Below are 17,453 nucleotides of genomic sequence, written 5' to 3'. Positions count from 1 at the left end.
ATCTGGAGACAAAGGAATGCCCCCTCGGTTCTAAGATCACAGGTAAACATGCTAGCTTTGTTATGAAAATTAGGTTAGCGACAGGATGGGAGCAGATGATTTGCGCTATTTTTTGTGTTTATTTTTTTAAAGAGGGAAAGATACATGGCTGCTTATCCATCATCTGCCCTCTCTGTGTGCCAGCTGAGCCACGCGACGGACCCTTTCTTATTCTAATCAGCACATGCCTTAGCAACTTTACACACCACTGCTGCAAAATGTATTAATCCGTTCACACAAATATCCAACTAGTTAAAAAAACCAAAAAAAAAACACTTATTGTCCATGTTCTAAAGTGTGCGTTCCCCTATATCTGAAAGCAAAACCAAACACTGCAAAACCTTTTTTATTTCTTTCTTTCCAAAATACTTTTTAACCCCCTCATGTGCACCCATTCACAGTAGTTTTTGGGCGTCAATTGGTTCGGGTATCTGCGTTATTAGTTATTTTAAATTTACTTGGGACTATATATCAATCTGTTTAGACTGAACAGAAACGTCCAGAATATGTGTTGTATTGTATATTTGTCTCAGAAAAACATTGGTCAGTTTTATTTTTCCAGAACTTTATACTGTTCTATGTTTACCTTTCCATTAACAGTGCCCTTTTATTATCAAAACGAAAGTCCTATCTTCCCTACCATATGGCGACGGCCATGCCGTTGCAGGTTCTTTAACATGCTTTTAGTGCAATTTGGATGAAGGGTGTGTAATGTGGAAGTGAAGTAGTATAGAGACATGCAGTTGGAAGTGAAAAAACGCCATTTGGTTAGGAGCAGATGGCTGGCTAGGGGGCTGATCGCGTCTAAAGGCGTGTCATCCCCTTCAGATAGAATCCCCAAGGGCTCCCCCTGTATTCAAAATCAATGAAAATTAAAGAGCAAAGAAAGGATGAATAGTTAGACCTCGAGTCCCCCCATTGTTCATCCCAGCTACTGGTGGGCAGGAGTTAAACTACAACAGCCTCCTATAGAAACACTTAAGTTAAACAGTCTCCCATAGCCCAGCCTCTGAAAGAGGGAGAGAAGAAGAAAAAGGAGCTTTCTGCCTGATTTAACCAATACAGAATCGCGTGGCATAAATTAAGTTTGAAAAGAATAAGTGCACTGGGCAGGAGTCTGATGGATTTTAGGATGCCTTTCAGTTACGCTTTGCTGCAGTAATCGAGAAATCTGTGCCACGTCAATTTAATAAATGCCCAACTGGGGGAGGGGAGGTGTTGTTGGGACACTTTTTTGTCTAAGCCCTTGCGCGTGGAACCACCTACTTTTAGATGTGTTAACTATTATGCAAGGACAAAACTAAATTGGTATAAAATACTTGAAACAGTGAAATAATTTAAACATCGTTACCCACAAACTTGTTACTTGTAAATATGTAAACATAAAAGGGAAAGCAACATTGTAGACTGGTAGCTTATTGATTCGAAACAATGTGTTGGTAAGACAAGTAGGCCCACTAAATGACAACAAACTATAAACAAACACATGTATTTCATTAATTGTCATTGTTATTTAGATTTGCCAGTGTCTATTCATGGCACTAACACGTGATCAATCCATAATAACATGGTACAGCATATGTTTGAATTTAAATGACGTCAGTACTGACAATTGCACCTTGCATCAAAAAATCCCCCCCCCCTCCCCCCCCCCAATTACATTTATTTTTAAAAGTGAAATTGTGTCAAACTGTGCTGGAACTCATCTTTTGTAATTAAAGTTGCATTTCATATACGATTGCATCTTTTAATGACAGGGTGGCGAGGCAGTTTCTAATAAACGTTAAAAAAATAAATAAATAAATAAACATAAACAAATGTTCCAGTGTCTTGTGGTAGAAATAATGAGGTGACGGTTGCTGCAGTTTTTTGGCTGGAAGGATGCTTTCACATTGTCGTAGAGGCTGCAGCGTGCGCCGAGGGGACCTCTTTCTCTCAGTTATATTGTACTTGTAGAACGAGCAGGTGCTGCCTGAATTACCATACAGCTGAGAGCACAAAAAACCAACTTATTCATCCTTCACACAGTAACAAAGTGCCTTAATGACAGCCACGCGAACGACACACACACCAACCCAGTTTTTATCCAGCTTAAAAGTGTTGGGGGAAAAATCTATAGCTATACAAAGTTAACAAAACCTTTACATACTTTTAGAAGTCCCCTCCCCCAGACACAAAGGCAAAGTGTTCAAACCTTGATAAAGTTGTACACACTTTCTAAAAATTAATTCCCGGAACTTTTGATCAGTGAACAGCAAGTGTGTTAACCTTGATTTTATCCCCCTAGAACGACATAAATACCCCAGGACTATTATTAAGATTGAATTTGAAGTAAACAGGTCTGGCAATAAATTGATTGTTTAATGAAAGGTAACCTACACTGCCATAGACTAATGGTTTAATATGTTACTGGGTGAATTTTAATGTTACAAAATATTTTACTGTTACGTTTTCAAATTTTCTAGTTTCTATTAACTATTCAAATGTTCTTATTTGCTTGCCCTATTTTATTTATGTAACATTTTTTCTAAACCTGATATAAGAAAATAAAAACGTATATGCAGATTTTTAGGCTGCATTTGCAAAGTTTGCGTTTTGTTTTCATCTGACAAATTGTAAAAAAAAAATACTTGTGTGAAATAAAATAATTAAAAAAAAAATCACCAATAAGGCAATCCAAATATTTGTAGAATACGTGAATCTGTAAATTTGAGATTGCGTAACTAAATCACATTGAAATATAGGAAACCAATTAAATGTTTTAAAAAAAAATCCCGTTCATTATTTCACTTTTTTTTTTTTTTTTACATTATACAGTTACAAAATATTAACAGATAAAACAAAAAAGTACAACGCTTTACTGAAATGAAATTCGTAATACATTTATTTCATAAGGATAAAGTTGTTTTGCTTAAGATTATTGTTTAGTTGGAGTGTGTAGCAATTTAAGGTTTCGCGCGATGAAAGGGTGCAAAGGATTCTTATGGTTAAGAATTTGCAGGAATGTAAATGAGGGTGTTTTTTGGTTTGGGGAAGGGTTGCACATTTTACAGCTCAGTGACCATTTGGCGTTCTTTTGAGAGGAGGGTTTTGAAAAGTGGCCCCTTTGTGACAGCTCTCACCAGATTGGGGGGCAGCTCATCTGCATCTCATTACCAATGCAGGCGACAGCCTGTATATAAACGACTACTGGCTACCGGCAACATCAGACACGCACACAACTGCACGCAGAGCAGATGAGAAAGCTAATTGTGGATCGGTAAAGTCTTTTCTTACAACAACCAGAGAAAGAAAAAACAAAGATCACCTCAACTTTCTTCTGCTCTGTTTTACACCTACGAGTCAAAATCTGTTTTGAACTTCAACTTAATTTCAAGATTGGAATTATCACCTTGGCAAGGAATTTCGAGATCATCCCCAATTTCTCATTCGGGAACGTCGCATATTCTCTCGGTTGGGAATTCAAATCTATTTTTTGTTTGTTTGTTTGTTTTGTTTTGCAGAAAAAAACTAAAGTAAAAGCTGTTCAGAACATCAAGTTCTATCACAAAACGGCCATCCTCCTCCTCTTGCCATTCACAAGAGCTGTCAGTCATTAAAGAAAGGGCGTATCTTACGCATAAGGGACTATTGAAAGGGAAAACACAACCTATATTAATCAGTTGAGCTGGTAGTAACAGCACTGCCCAAGCCCTCTGTGACTTTAACTACAGCTTGCAAAAGAAATACAAACATGGGACGTCAGTCGCCTGTTATACTTTCCATCCTCTGTGCCTTGATATGCCAGGTAAGAACAATATTTTACTTAAGAATATTACAACATTAGATATTTCATTGTTATATTGAGAAAAAATGTTAAAGTGATTATTATGGTCTCAAGTGGTGTCACCATAACTTGTTGCTTTGTGGTCAGTTGAGCCTCCAAATAAATACGTTTTCTCAAATGTTTTTGCTTTTCATTTTAACAGGGTTTTTGCTCTGGAGTTTTTGAGCTGAAGTTGCAAGAGTTTCTGAACAAGAAAGGTGTGATGGGAAACATGAACTGCTGTAAACCCGGATCTGTTACTGGACTGCTGCAGTGTGAATGTAAAACATTCTTCCGAATCTGCTTGAAGCATTACCAGACAACTGTTTCTCCAGAGCCCCCTTGTACATACGGCAGTGCCGTGACTCCTGTGCTGGGTTCCAACTCCTTCCAAGTGCCTGAGACAGCTTCAGACATAACCTTCACCAATCCCATCATATTCGCTTTTGGATTTACATGGCCTGTAAGTACAGCTTTTATAACATTTAAAAAATATTTTAACTACAGTGATTCATAACTAAGCTTTTTGTAGGTATAATGACTATTTATATTTCATTATACCTACAAAAAGCTTAGCTATGAATTACTGTGTGTGTGTGTGTATATATAGTTATCTTAAGTACTGTAGTTAAATCTATTCGATGAATATATTTTTATATCCAATAAATAGCATTGGTATCAATCCCGATTATAATTTAAATGTTTTAACAAATGTTATTGGTGTGGGAAATGCACATCAACAGAGCTGGTATATTATAATTGCCAGCCCTGCGTGAAATTCCGAAACGCTTCATTTTACAGCGATCCACAAGTGTGAAACTAGGGGAATTAAGCGTGAAGATTAATGACAACAGCCCCCCCATTAATCAATATCCTGCCTTTAGATTGTAAAAACACGGTAATAAAACAGCTTTAGCTGGCATTCCTCTTATAAAATGTTACAGCAATGGAATCTAAAGTGTTTGACTTGTTAGTTCTCTATATTTAGTTTGCTTATTGTTTTTCTAGGGAACGTTTTCTCTCATCATTGAAGCGCTGCACACAGATTCTCTGGACGATCTTTCAACAGGTACCTACGATTTATAAATAGATACATATATAACATGACGATCACATAGCCAAATTATAAAAATATATATTTTTATTGTGTGTGTATATAATAATGTGTCTGTATTTAAATTTTTTTGTAGAAAACCCCGATCGCCTGATCAGTCGCTTGGCTACTCAGAGACACCTCACTGTAGGAGAAGAGTGGTCACAGGACATTCAAATCAGCGGCAGCACTGAACTGAAATACTCCTATCGTTTTGTCTGTGATGAACATTACTATGGCGAAGGTTGTTCTGTTTTTTGTCGCCCCCGGGACGATGCCTTTGGTCACTTCACCTGTGGAGAACGTGGTGAGAAGGCCTGCAACTCTGGTTGGAAAGGACAATACTGTACTGAAGGTACGTTATTAGGATCCTCCAAGTTAACACCATCGTAATATCCACAGGTCTATATTAGATAAACGTTTTAGTATAACAATTTTTTTTATTATTACTAGCGAGTTGTATTTAAATCATGTATGTAGGCTTATTGTTATTATTGTTGTTATAAACAAGCACACTAATCTTGACAACTTCTGTTATCTTTGGTGATTTATTAAATACAAAAAAGTTTGCAGAACAATAATGTGTGTGCATGTGCCATAGATTAGATATAATGGCTGATTGGTTGTTAGGAAGCATGCCTTGTGCTGATTGGGTGAGGAGTGTTGGGTATTGTTGCAGGGGGCAGCTGCTGAGTGAGAGTGGACAATAGAGCAGCTGTCCTGCATTGGCACCCTGCACACCAGCTGTCCACTCTTATCTGCACTGACTCAGGGATATTAAGAGGTGGAGCTGTGTGCACAGAATGAAAAAGGGGACTTCTGACCCACAGGAAAGAGAAAAGGCGTCTTTGTGTGTCCTGCTTTTGTCTGTGTGTAACTGTGTTAAACAGAAAGTTCATCCTAGTGATAAGGCCCGGCCCTTTCAGAATAAATTATCCTAGATTTACTGACAGGGCTAGTTCAAAGAAAATGTAAACAAGAACTAACATATGTTAGTGATTTATGTTTTCAAAATGCTTATGCGAGTGTTTTTTATTTGCAGCTATCTGTCTCCCAGGGTGTGATGAACAACATGGAATTTGTGACAAGCCTGGTGAATGCAAGTAAGTATTTATGGTTAAGTAGTTTTTGGAGGTTATTTATTATTAGTATTTATTAGCAGATGCCCTTATCCAGGGTGACTTTTGTTACAATATATCACATTATTTTTTACATACAATTACATTATTATTATTTATTTTTTTACACATTATTTTTACATACAATTACCCATTTATACAATTGGGTTTTTACTGGAGCAATCTAGGTAAAGTACCTTGCTCAAGGGTACAGCAGCAGTGTCCCCCAGCTGGGATTGAACCCACAACCCTCCGGCTAGTAACTCAACAGATTACTGTAATATGACAAACACGAATACCATTTATATCAATTTAGTGAGTTTACCGTCCCTAAACAGAATGTACACTTTTTTTTACAGTAAACACTAAATATGTGTCTAGAGCAACTGAAAGCTGATACTGCATTTGAGCTGAATTTACCAAAGATTGTGTATGACTTTTTAAGAAATCTGATTATTTTTATCTGGCCATGATTTGTTTGGAATGGCTGAGGTAAACTTTCCAACTATGTGAAGTCTGACCACTGATTTTTGTTTTCCTGCTAGATGCCGAGTAGGATGGCAAGGCCGTTACTGTGATGAGTGCATTCGTTACCCAGGCTGTCTGCATGGTACCTGCCATCAACCATGGCAGTGCAACTGTCAAGAGGGCTGGGGTGGTCTCTTCTGTAACCAAGGTATGCTCTTAATACATCTAATTCAATATCACATTATAAATGAGCTATCTTTGAATCATCACTAAAACTAAATCTAATAAAAAAATGTTTTTCTTCTCTTGAAGATCTTAACTACTGCACACATCACAAGCCCTGCATGAATGGAGCCACTTGCACCAACACAGGCCAGGGAAGTTACACCTGCTCTTGTCGTCCTGGATACACTGGTGCCAGCTGTGAGATTGAGGTCAATGAATGTGATGATAGCCCCTGCAGGAATGGAGGAAGCTGCACTGTAAGTTTTCTTAAACATATATAAATGTGAATGTGATGTTCTCTTTGTTTGCTCTGTGTGGTTTAAGAATTTCATATTTTAACAAGATAACTTTTTTTAAAAAACAGGATCTGGAAAACAGCTTCACCTGCACCTGCCCACCTGGTTTCTATGGCAAAAACTGCGAACTGAGTGCAATGACCTGTGCTGACGGGCCCTGCTTCAATGGTGGACGGTGTTCCGATAACCCTGAAGGTGGATATGCCTGTCGTTGTCCAGTGGGCTACTCTGGCTTCAACTGTGAAAAGAACATTGACCACTGCAGCTCCAATCCATGTGCAAATGGTAAGAGTTGAAATAACACAAATTTAAAAAAGAGATGAAATGAGCTGAAATTATAAAACAGAACAAGAACAAAAAACTCATACTCCTTACTTTTATCTTTTATAGGTGCTCAGTGTATGGACCTTGGAAACGAGTATATTTGCCAATGCCCAGATGGTTTCACAGGAATGCACTGCAATGACAACATTGATGAATGTTCTGCCTTCCCTTGTCTAAATGGTGGAACCTGCCAGGATGGTGTTAATGACTATACATGCACCTGTCCTCCAGGATATATTGGCAAGAACTGTAGTTCACCTGTCAGCAAATGTGAGCACAACCCTTGCCACAATGGGGCTACTTGCCATGAGAGAAACAACAGATATGTCTGTGCTTGCACCCAAGGGTATGGTGGACTTAACTGCCAGTTCCTGCTGCCTGAGCAGCCTGTTGTTGAGGACCAAACTCAGAGGTACACGGAAGGCAATGATGGACAGTTTCCTTGGTCTGCAGTGTGTGCTGGGATTATTATGGTTCTTATGCTGTTACTGGGATGTGCTGTCATTGTGGTCTGCGTCAGGGCTAAGATGCAAAAGAGACGACACCAGCCGGATAACTGCAAGAGCGAAATGGAAACCATGAACAACTTGACCGACTTTCAGCGGGAAAAGGACATTTCAGTCAGTGTTATTGGGGCTACCCAGATTAAGAACACCAACAAGAAAGTAGACTTTCACTGGGACAACAATGGGGAGAAAAATGGCTACAAAGTTAGATACCCATCTGTGGATTACAATCTTGTGCACGAGCTAAAGCATGAAGATTTTGTCAAAGAAGAGAGTGACAAAAGTGATTCAAAGTGTGATGCTTCTGATTCCGAACTGGAGGAGAAAAGTGCAGTACCTTTAAAGAGGTAAATATCAAAAGCATTTTAAAATAACAGATTGTGCAGTTTATTTTAGCAGAAAAATAGGTGTTCAGTATGCTCTAGGAATTTAAAATTAATATACATTTTCTTCTTTTTCTCCTTAACAGCGAGTCTTCAGAAAGAAAACGTCCAGAATCAGTGTACTCCCTGTCGAAAGACAAAAAGTACCAGTCTGTGTATGTCATATCTGAAGAAAAAGATGAATGTATAATTGCAACTGAGGTTAGTATAACTTGAATCCTCATATTCCTTCAATTTGTCTAAGTGTTATGCAGTAAAGTATATGAGTGCCAGAGCCCTTTAAACTAAATGTATTTTCTATTTTCTCTCCAGGTGTGAAAGTGCCATAGGAAAGCTGTTGTTCATTTGATCGAAGGAGGCATTACTCCGATGAATGCTGCTCAAATGGAGGGAAGGATTCCTTCAGTGACTGCTGCTGTGAGACTAAAAAATATACAGAATGAGCTGGATCTGTACTAAAGTCAGCACAGTGATTGCAAAAAGCAATAGACGTTTGGCCCCGATGGCTTGCTCTCTCAAGGACGCCTGATTCCCAGGACTGTGCTCCGTGACTGTGCTCGATGATGTCTGTTGCACTGCCTGATAGGACATTTCCTCATTGCACTATGGACAGTTGCTTTTTTGTATTTTACATGAATGGACTTGATTACTGTGTAAGCAGTCTGCACTGCCTGCGGTGTACATTTCAGAATGTTCTGAGCCACAAGTAAACACTGCCTTCAAAAAGTTTTTTTTTAAATACTGTCAAAATTGTGTGTTATTGTTTTGAAGCTGTATTTTTTTTTTTGTGATCTATTTTGTGATGTTTTACTTTTTTATAATTTAAATTTTCGTAAATATGTACAAAGGCACTTCGGGTCTATGTGACTATTTTTTGTACATAAATGTATTTATGAATTATTTTGCAAAATGTTGATTGAGTTGTTTTATTACTGTTTTGTTAATATGTTTCCAAAATAAATAATATGAATTATATGTATATATACACACACACATATATACATATGTACACATATATGTGTGTATATATATATATATATATGTATATTATACACATTTTTAAATATATTGTTAATCTACACTGTTTTTGGAATAGCATGCTGAGCATGCTGATCATTACATCAGTAATGAGATATTAAATCTACAAAAATGGGGCAATTTATAATACTTGTACATGGCACACACTGGTATAATCTTTAAAGAATACAGATGTAACGTGAATAATTAGCAGCTGATTTCATGCTATATTTGCTGCTAATGCTAGCTTCAGAGCTGTTAATTGCCAGGCCTTTACACATGTGTTTACAGCTGCTGTATGGTGGATACTGGACTGATCTAAGGATATTCTAAGGAATCCTCACAATCCAAGTGCTTCTGAAAAGAGCACCAGAAAAAGAATAAACTGTTAAGTAGCATTTTGTAAATGAATGAGTATAGCTATAGTTTCAAAATCGGGAGACCAACCATGTAAAGCCCATACTGAGCTGGTACCCTATAGTATACTTTGTATTTGACTGTAAAAATGTTCTGTATGACTCTCCTATAGTAAAGCTATGAATACTGTACTTATCGTATATGTTTCCTGTGTAATTTAATTCACTCAAACACACAGGTTGGCGTTACTCAATCTTATATGATTACACTACAGTTTACAGTCAAACTGGAACAAACACACATACACACACACACACACATTTATATATATATATATATATATATATATATATATATATATATATATATATATATATATATATATATTAAAATACATTTGCTAAAATCAATCAGCTGAATTCTAATATCTGGAGGGCCCCATTTTGATCCTTTGGTCACCCTTCTCTCCATAATTCAATTTTACTATTTACTGGTTATACTGTTAGAGAGTGTCTATTATCTGGTATTTTTTCGATTTATTCCTGCATTTAAAACAATTTAAGTAGTACCTGTTTATTTATTTATTTATTTATTTATTTATTTATTTATTTATTTATTAGCAGACGCCCTTATCCAGGGCGACTTACAGTCGTAAACAAATACATTTCAAGAATCACAGTACAAGTAATAATACAATTAAGAGCAAGATAAATACAATGACTTTGGTTCAAGCAAGTACAAGTGTGACAAAATACGATTCAATAATACAGCAGATAACAGTGTCAGTGATAGTTACATCAGGATATAATTAAATACAAAATACTACAGATTAAATAACACTTGGCAGATTACGGTACTCTAAAGTACAGGATTAAATGCAGTAAAATAGGGAGCAGATAAGAGCAAGTAAAGCGCATTTAAGGAAGGGTGATATGTGTCCCAGGGGAAAAACAGGAGTTCTACAGGTGCTTTCTGAAGAGGTGAGTCTTGAGGAGGCGTCGGAATGTGGTCAGGGACTGGGCAGTCCTGACATCTGTAAGAAGGTCATTCCACCACTGCGGGGCGAGGGTGGAGAAGGAGCGGTCTCTGGAGGCAGGGGAGTGTAAAGGAGGTAGAGCTAGTCTTCTACTGCTGGCGGAGCGGAGAGGTTGATTGGGGGTGTAGGGAGAGATGAGGGTCTGGAGGTAACTGGGTGCAGTCTGGTCAAGGCATCTGTAGGCTAGTACAAGAGTCTTGAACTGGATGCGAGCGGTGATCGGGAGCCAGTGGAGGGAGTGGAGTAGTGGAGTTGCGTGGGAGAAGCGAGGCAGAGAGAACACCAGGCGAGCAGCGGAGTTCTGGATGAGGTGTAGCGGACGGGTGACGGACGCAGGGAGGCCAGCCAGGAGGGTGTTGCAGTAGTCTAGGCGGGAGAGTACCAAGGCCTGGACCAGGAGCTGGGTGGCGTAGTTGGTGAGGAAGGGTCGGATTCTTCGGATGTTTCTCAGGAAGACTCGGCAAGTGCGTGCCAGAGTGGAGATGTGCTGGGAATAAGAGAGGCAGGAGTCCAGGGTGACTGAGGTTCTTAGCTGAGGAGGAGGGAGAGAGTGTGGTAGATTCCAGAGGAACGGAGATAGAGAGATCAGAGGAGGGGGAGGAGGAGGAGGGAAAGGAAAGGAGGTCAGATTTAGAGAGGTTGAGTTTGAGGTGATGCAAGTGCATCCAGGAGGAGATAGCAGACAGACAGGTAGAGATACGGGAGGGGATGGTGGAGTCAGAGGTGGGGAAGGAGAGGAAAATCTGAGCATCATCAGCATAGAAATGGTATGAGAAACCATAGGATGCGATGAGGGGGCCCAGGGAGCGGGTGTAGAGAGAGAACAGGAGAGGACCCAAGACTGACCCTTGGGGGACTCCTGTTGAGAGAGGGCGAGGTGTGGAGGTTGCTCCACGGCAGGTTACCTGGTAAGTGCAGTTGGAGAGGTAGGAGGAGAACCAGACCAGAGCAGTGCCAGAGATTCCCAGGTCAGTGAGAGAGGATAGTAGAATAGAGTGATCGACATATTTGACTACACAGACGTGCTCAAATCTGTTGGTACCCCGCCACAAAAAACAAAGAATGCACAATTTTCTCTGAAATAACTTGAAACTGACAAAAGTAATTGGAATCCACCATTGTTTATTCCATATTTAATAGAAATCAGACTTTGCTTTTGATTTTTTATTCAACATAATATTGTAAATAATAAAACAAATGAAAATGGCATGGACAAAAATGATGGGACCGCTAACCTAATATTTTGTTGCACAACCTTTAGAGGCAATCACTGCAATCAAACGTTTTCTGTAGCTCTCAATGAGACTTCTGCACCTGTTAACAGGTAGTTTGGCTTGGAGTTCAGCTTGTATCTCTTTGGCAGTTATCCTTGGTTCTTTTTCTACCATTCGCACTATCCTTCTGTTCAATCTGGGGTTGATTTTCCTCTTGCGGCCGCGCCCAGGGAGGTTTGGCTACAGTTCCATGGACCTTAAACTTCTTAATAATATTTGCAACTGTTGTCACAGGAACATCAAGCTGCTTGGAGATGGTCTTGTAGCCTTTACCTTTACCATGCTTGTCTATTATTTTCTTTCTGAGCTCCTCAGACAACTCTCTCCTTTGCTTTCTCTGGTCCATGTTCAGTGTGGTGCACACAATGATACCAAACAGCACAGTGACTACTTTTCTCCATTTAAATAGGCTGAATGACTGATTACAAGATTGGAGACATGTGTGATACTAATTAAAGAAACTAATTAGTTTGAAATATCACTATAATCCAATTATTTATTATGTTTTCTAAGGGGTACCAACAAATGTGTCCAGGCCATTTTAGAATATCTTTGTAGAATAAGCAATAATTCATCTCTTTTCACAGCTTCTTTGCTTTATTCTATGACATACCAAAGGCATGCAAGTATACATGATAAAATAGCTTTTAATTTTGTCACTTTTCAGGAGGAATGAAGCATTATTTCAATGAGCTGTAAGGGTACCAACAAATTTGAGCACGTCTGTATATATATTTGCCATTAACTACTGTTATATTATTTGTATACAATTAATTTCTATTTGATAGTGTAATTTGCCAAAGGTATAAGGATAAATTCCCCCCACTTAAAAGGGCACCCATTGTCATACATATCCCTTAAAAACAGTCTACACAAAGACATGTTAAGATAAATATCTTTAATTTGACCAGGCGAGACACTTTATCCTAAAAACTCAATCAAATTAGAACACAAATAAAGTTTGAATATAAACATATGTCTAAAATGTTAATGTTTCTATTTAAATGTTATTGTTTTTTTGTTATTTGGAACAAGGACAAGTCAGGAAAATTAAAAAGTTGCATTTTACAGTTGGAAATACAACATGACCTAGGGAACACTATATTTCCCTTTTAGTTCATTTCTAATATTTTTCAATAGGCTTTAGGCTTTAGGCTTTGTCCTAGAGGTCTGCTCGGGCCTAAATTAAAAACTCATCAAATCCGAACCAGACCCGAGCCCTTTGAAATATTTTCTGCTGGAATAAAACATTTAAGAGTACAGTACTATCAAAAATCACTGACTACTTCACACAGTTCCTAGTACAGGCCCTGGTACTGTCCCACCTTGATTACTGCAACTTTCTCCTGGCCATCCTCCCTGCTTCTCCTATCCTTCTGGTCCAACTCATCCAAAACTCTGCTGCTCGCCTTGCCTTTTCCCTTCCTCATTTCTATCATGCTACACCGCTGCTCCACTCCCTCCACTGGCTCCCTATCGCTGCTTGCATCCAATTCAAAACTCTTGTAGGCCTATCACTGTCTCGACCTCTCTGCTCCCTCCTATCTCTCTATAATTTTTCCCTACACCCCCACCTCTCCCCCACTTCCAGAGCCCGCTCCTTCTCCCCCTTGCCCCTCAGTGGTGGAACGGCCTACTCGTGGATATAAGGACTGCTCAGTCCCTGACCACCTTCCGGCGCCTCTTCAAGACACACCTGTTCTGATAGCATCTGTAAACCTCACAACTCTCGACTATACTGGACTATATGGCAACCAATTGTACCAGTACTTGCATCAGCTTGTACTTGCACTGAACTGCTCCATACCTTGCCGTATTCTACTACTGCTCTTAATTATAACTACTTCCTGTATCTTGTACTTGATTTTACTTGATCCATGTTTTTTGTAATTGCTCTTATTTGAAATTGTTCTTATCCATCTATTGTACTTACTACATGCTCTTAATGGACTTTACTCGTCTAAGCAAATATTTTTACTATAGGTTTGAGTGCTCTTAGTGGAACTCACTCTTAAATGTAATTATTTACTGTATTCCTTATTTTGCTCTTATTTGAAGTTGATCTTATTTTCTACTGATTTTACTGTACTTTATAACTGCTTGTATCTGTAATGTGATATTCTATAATGTGATATTTTGTAATGTGACACTTAGTACTGTGATATTTTGTAACAACTGTAAGTCACCCTGGATAAGGGCATCTGCTAAGAAAGAAATAATAAACTACAGCCTTACATTTGACCTGTAATGTTACTTTGAACTACTGTACAAATACTTACAATACAAACTTCCCTTTCCTTATTTTCCACCTGAAACAAAAACAACGTCTTTCTCAGTTAGAACAGAAGAAATAAGTTAGAACAAGGGCAAGCTGCAACTGTGGAAATGGGGAAAACATGGAATTTAAATTGCCATGAACATATTGAAGTTTTAAAATGCTCTGTCTAGTGTGCAAAATTAAAATTTAGGAACGGTTGTTGTATGATTTTATTTAACAATGAGGTTATAATTGTACTAATGTATTATTGTACTGCTTTATACATTTCTTATTTTCAAATAAGACTTTGTATTCCTTTTGAAATTCCTCAAGGATAAATGTGTTATAAGACAAAAAATATATAGTGGTCTATTCAATTGATCTGAATGGGCAGATCTAAATAATGGTACTGTTTAGACACAGTACAGTATGGATCTTTGTGTACCAAAGATATAAAACACAAACATCTTACTGTGCATGTGAGTGTTTTTATCCTGTTTGAATAGGAGGGTCCTATTCTAATTATTTATACTGTGGCAGCCATTTCAATCAACCCCTTTAGCGGTTGTTTTCTTGTGTTTACATTGCTACTGATCTTTTGTATAAAAATAACAAGGCAAAGAGGGAAAAATCTGTGGTATTTTTTATTAAATATACAGAAAATGTGTACTTAGCATTACAATATATTTTTAAGCATAATCACTATTAACTAAAGCAGCATCCATTTTATTTATATTTCTATGGTACATCCAATATAACTTTTCATATAGGGTGTTAAAATGTGTTTAAAAATGAAAAGTTAACATATAATGTTTACAATAGTTTTTGGTTTGTTGATGCAGTGACGTGTTTGGGAAGTGTCCTGATTGATTGAATAGCACCATAAAAAGGGGAAAATGTTGAGCATACAGCAGTATGTTTTGATTTAATCCACTGCTAGAGGTGCATGGCCTGTGCAACCAGGGACCTTCATTGTTCTGGACCAGAACACAGGACCAGGCACTGAAAATTGCATTCAATAATAAGGTGAATGCTTTCAGTTACTGTCACTTGTGTTCCTCTAGTAATCACTACAATCCTGCATCCCAGGTTGCATTTTTACTTGCAAAAGGTGTCTTAGAGGAAGTCCATTGTTGCTTTTCTATACTATCTTTATTTCCATTGAAAGTCCTAATGTTTAGTAATAAGCAGTGTTTAGTTAAACAAGGTGGCCAGAGTGTAAAAAAAGGCACAGGAGACTTTATGCAAGTGACGACTAAATGTGCTTTGGTGTGATTTTTAGCTTGCCTCGGCCTTACTGCCAGAAATGTAATGACTGGCATATGTAGATAGTTTTTAATCCAGTGGCCTTTTCCACGAAGTGAGAATAGTTGTATACTAATCTTTATTAGCATAACAAAGGAAGTTCTTGAGCAGTGGTTAATACAGCAAAGAGGCTGTTTAAGTCAAGCATCTGTTTCAACTCCATGGGCTGATTAATCTTGTCACAGATTTTTACTTTTCTCTCTAGGCGCAGAAAAACAGAATTGTAGTGAACCGCTGTGTGTACTCTTACTTCTGCCTGGATTAGTCAATATAAAGTTGTTTTCTGCAACCAAGCCTCTGAATGGCAAGTTCAATTTGGACAGATTGTGAGGAGTGGAGAACATGAGCCTGAGAAAAGGGATGTGATTCCAGCTATGACCCTCTCTTTGTTTCTACAGAGTGGTCACCTGTCACCAAGAACAATGGTGAACCTACCCCCTATCAGCTGCTTCAACCTTAGATCTCATCTGATTGGGTAAAATGTATATATAGGTTGTTGCCTGGGAAGTCTTGGAAAACACAACACTTCAACACAGTTAAAATTTGACAAAGAAAGAGCAATGTGATGCTAGAGAGGAGTCAAGTTAAAGTTCTATTTATTAACTGAACACCCCAGAACCAAACTGGTCTAGAGCTCTCTAGCAATGTTACTCACAAAACATTGGGTGGTATCCTAAATATTCTAAAAACATTCAAGGCTTTACATTACTTTAATCAATCCTGTACACTAAAGGTAAATATAAATACATTCTAAACCAAAAGTTTTTAGTTACTGTGGCAGTGTGAAAGCCCTGCTGGTGCACGGGTATGTGTGTGTGGGGGGGAATATTAGGTTGGCAGGCAGGGAGTTAAATTTCTCCCTGTCAGAACGTGTGGGAATGTTCAGCCACAGGTGTATACAATAGGTGTCCATGGGTGTTAGAAAGAGTAGTAGGGTTGATGTTGGTGATGGAGGTGGAGGTCTGTCTTCTGTGTTCTGTGTTCTGTATTCTGAGTTCTGTACTGTGCTGTCTGTTTTGTTTACATTTCGTGAGTTTTTGCAAAACCTTTTGTTTTGGCCCTTGTGCCATTTATTTTTTCAAGAGTGTTTTGTTAAGTGTTCATACCGTGTTATTTGTGTTTATTTGTTTAATTACAGAGCGCATTAACACATTTAACCTTGCAGCTTTCTGAGTCTCTCTCCCTGCCATTAGCATCTGGGCTGTGATGCTACCGTGCCACAGTTACCCATAATAAATGTTCTCTTGAGGTTGGATGTATGGAGTGCGCTTTATAGAAATCTGCGAACAAATTACAATTTAAAGAATGCACACAAAACTGCTATTTATGAAATTCAAATTCATTGCTTGAAGTTAATAAACACTCCTATTCAAAACATGTGTCACATTTATTTTAGTATTACTACATATCATACCATTGAGAATTTTATAGTTATAGATATAAATTCAGATTACAGGTACTGTGTTATAGGCGATGTAGGAGGCTGTGTGGTCTGGTGGTTAAAGAAAAGGGCTTGTAACCAGGAGATCCCCAGTTCAAATCCTGGCTCACTAACTGACTCACTGCATCTGTTAAATAAACAAATAATAATTAACATCATGGAGCAATTAAGTGGGACATTCCTAAGATAAACAATGCCTTCCAATTACACACTTGTTCATTTTGAGATCACAGAAGCGTTACATTAATTATCTTCCTAAAATGCCAGTAACAATAGATTTCTTTGACTTATTATCATGCACATTGCCCATTTTTGTAAATACATTATTTGTGCTGTTGGATTTAATATTATTTCATACAGGTGTAAAAAAAAGTACTGGATACAGAGTTTATAACTTAGGTTCGGGGGGATGGACAAACCCTCATTCACCATGTAATTCAATTATTACCTATTCATTTCCAACTGATTAATCATCACTATTATAAATACCCCACGTACTCACCCTGCAC

The 17,453-nt window shown here is 38.1% G+C and overlaps 1 protein-coding gene across 1 annotated transcript; it reads left to right on the top strand.

Moving 5' to 3' along the window:
* Positions 1 to 3,242: 3,242 nt before the first annotated feature.
* LOC117402539 (delta-like protein D) lies at positions 3,243 to 9,831 on the top strand. Its single transcript, XM_034003780.3, has 11 exons — positions 3,243 to 3,826; positions 4,008 to 4,307; positions 4,853 to 4,913; positions 5,035 to 5,292; positions 5,980 to 6,040; positions 6,601 to 6,731; positions 6,836 to 7,005; positions 7,113 to 7,329; positions 7,435 to 8,221; positions 8,344 to 8,458; positions 8,570 to 9,831. The coding sequence occupies exons 1-11, from the start codon at positions 3,773 to 3,775 to the stop codon at positions 8,573 to 8,575; spliced, it is 2,160 nt and encodes a 719-aa protein (XP_033859671.1). The 5' UTR covers positions 3,243 to 3,772; the 3' UTR covers positions 8,576 to 9,831.
* The last annotated feature ends 7,622 nt before the right edge of the window (positions 9,832 to 17,453 follow it).

The sequence above is a fragment of the Acipenser ruthenus genome, chromosome 5 (genome assembly GCF_902713425.1).
Source record: "Acipenser ruthenus chromosome 5, fAciRut3.2 maternal haplotype, whole genome shotgun sequence".
Lineage (NCBI taxonomy): Eukaryota > Metazoa > Chordata > Actinopteri > Acipenseriformes > Acipenseridae > Acipenser > Acipenser ruthenus.
This window is presented reverse-complemented; position numbering and strand designations above follow the sequence as displayed.

Bases quoted from the DNA above. Each gene is read 5' to 3' on its own strand.
- LOC117402539 (XM_034003780.3), top strand. From the start codon at position 3,773: ATGGGACGTCAGTCGCCTGTTATACTTTCCATCCTCTGTGCCTTGATA. The intron at 4,308-4,852 runs GTAAGTACAGCT...TTGTTTTTCTAG, and splicing joins CTTTTGGATTTACATGGCCT to GGAACGTTTTCTCTCATCAT. The intron at 8,222-8,343 runs GTAAATATCAAA...TCTCCTTAACAG, and splicing joins AGTGCAGTACCTTTAAAGAG to CGAGTCTTCAGAAAGAAAAC.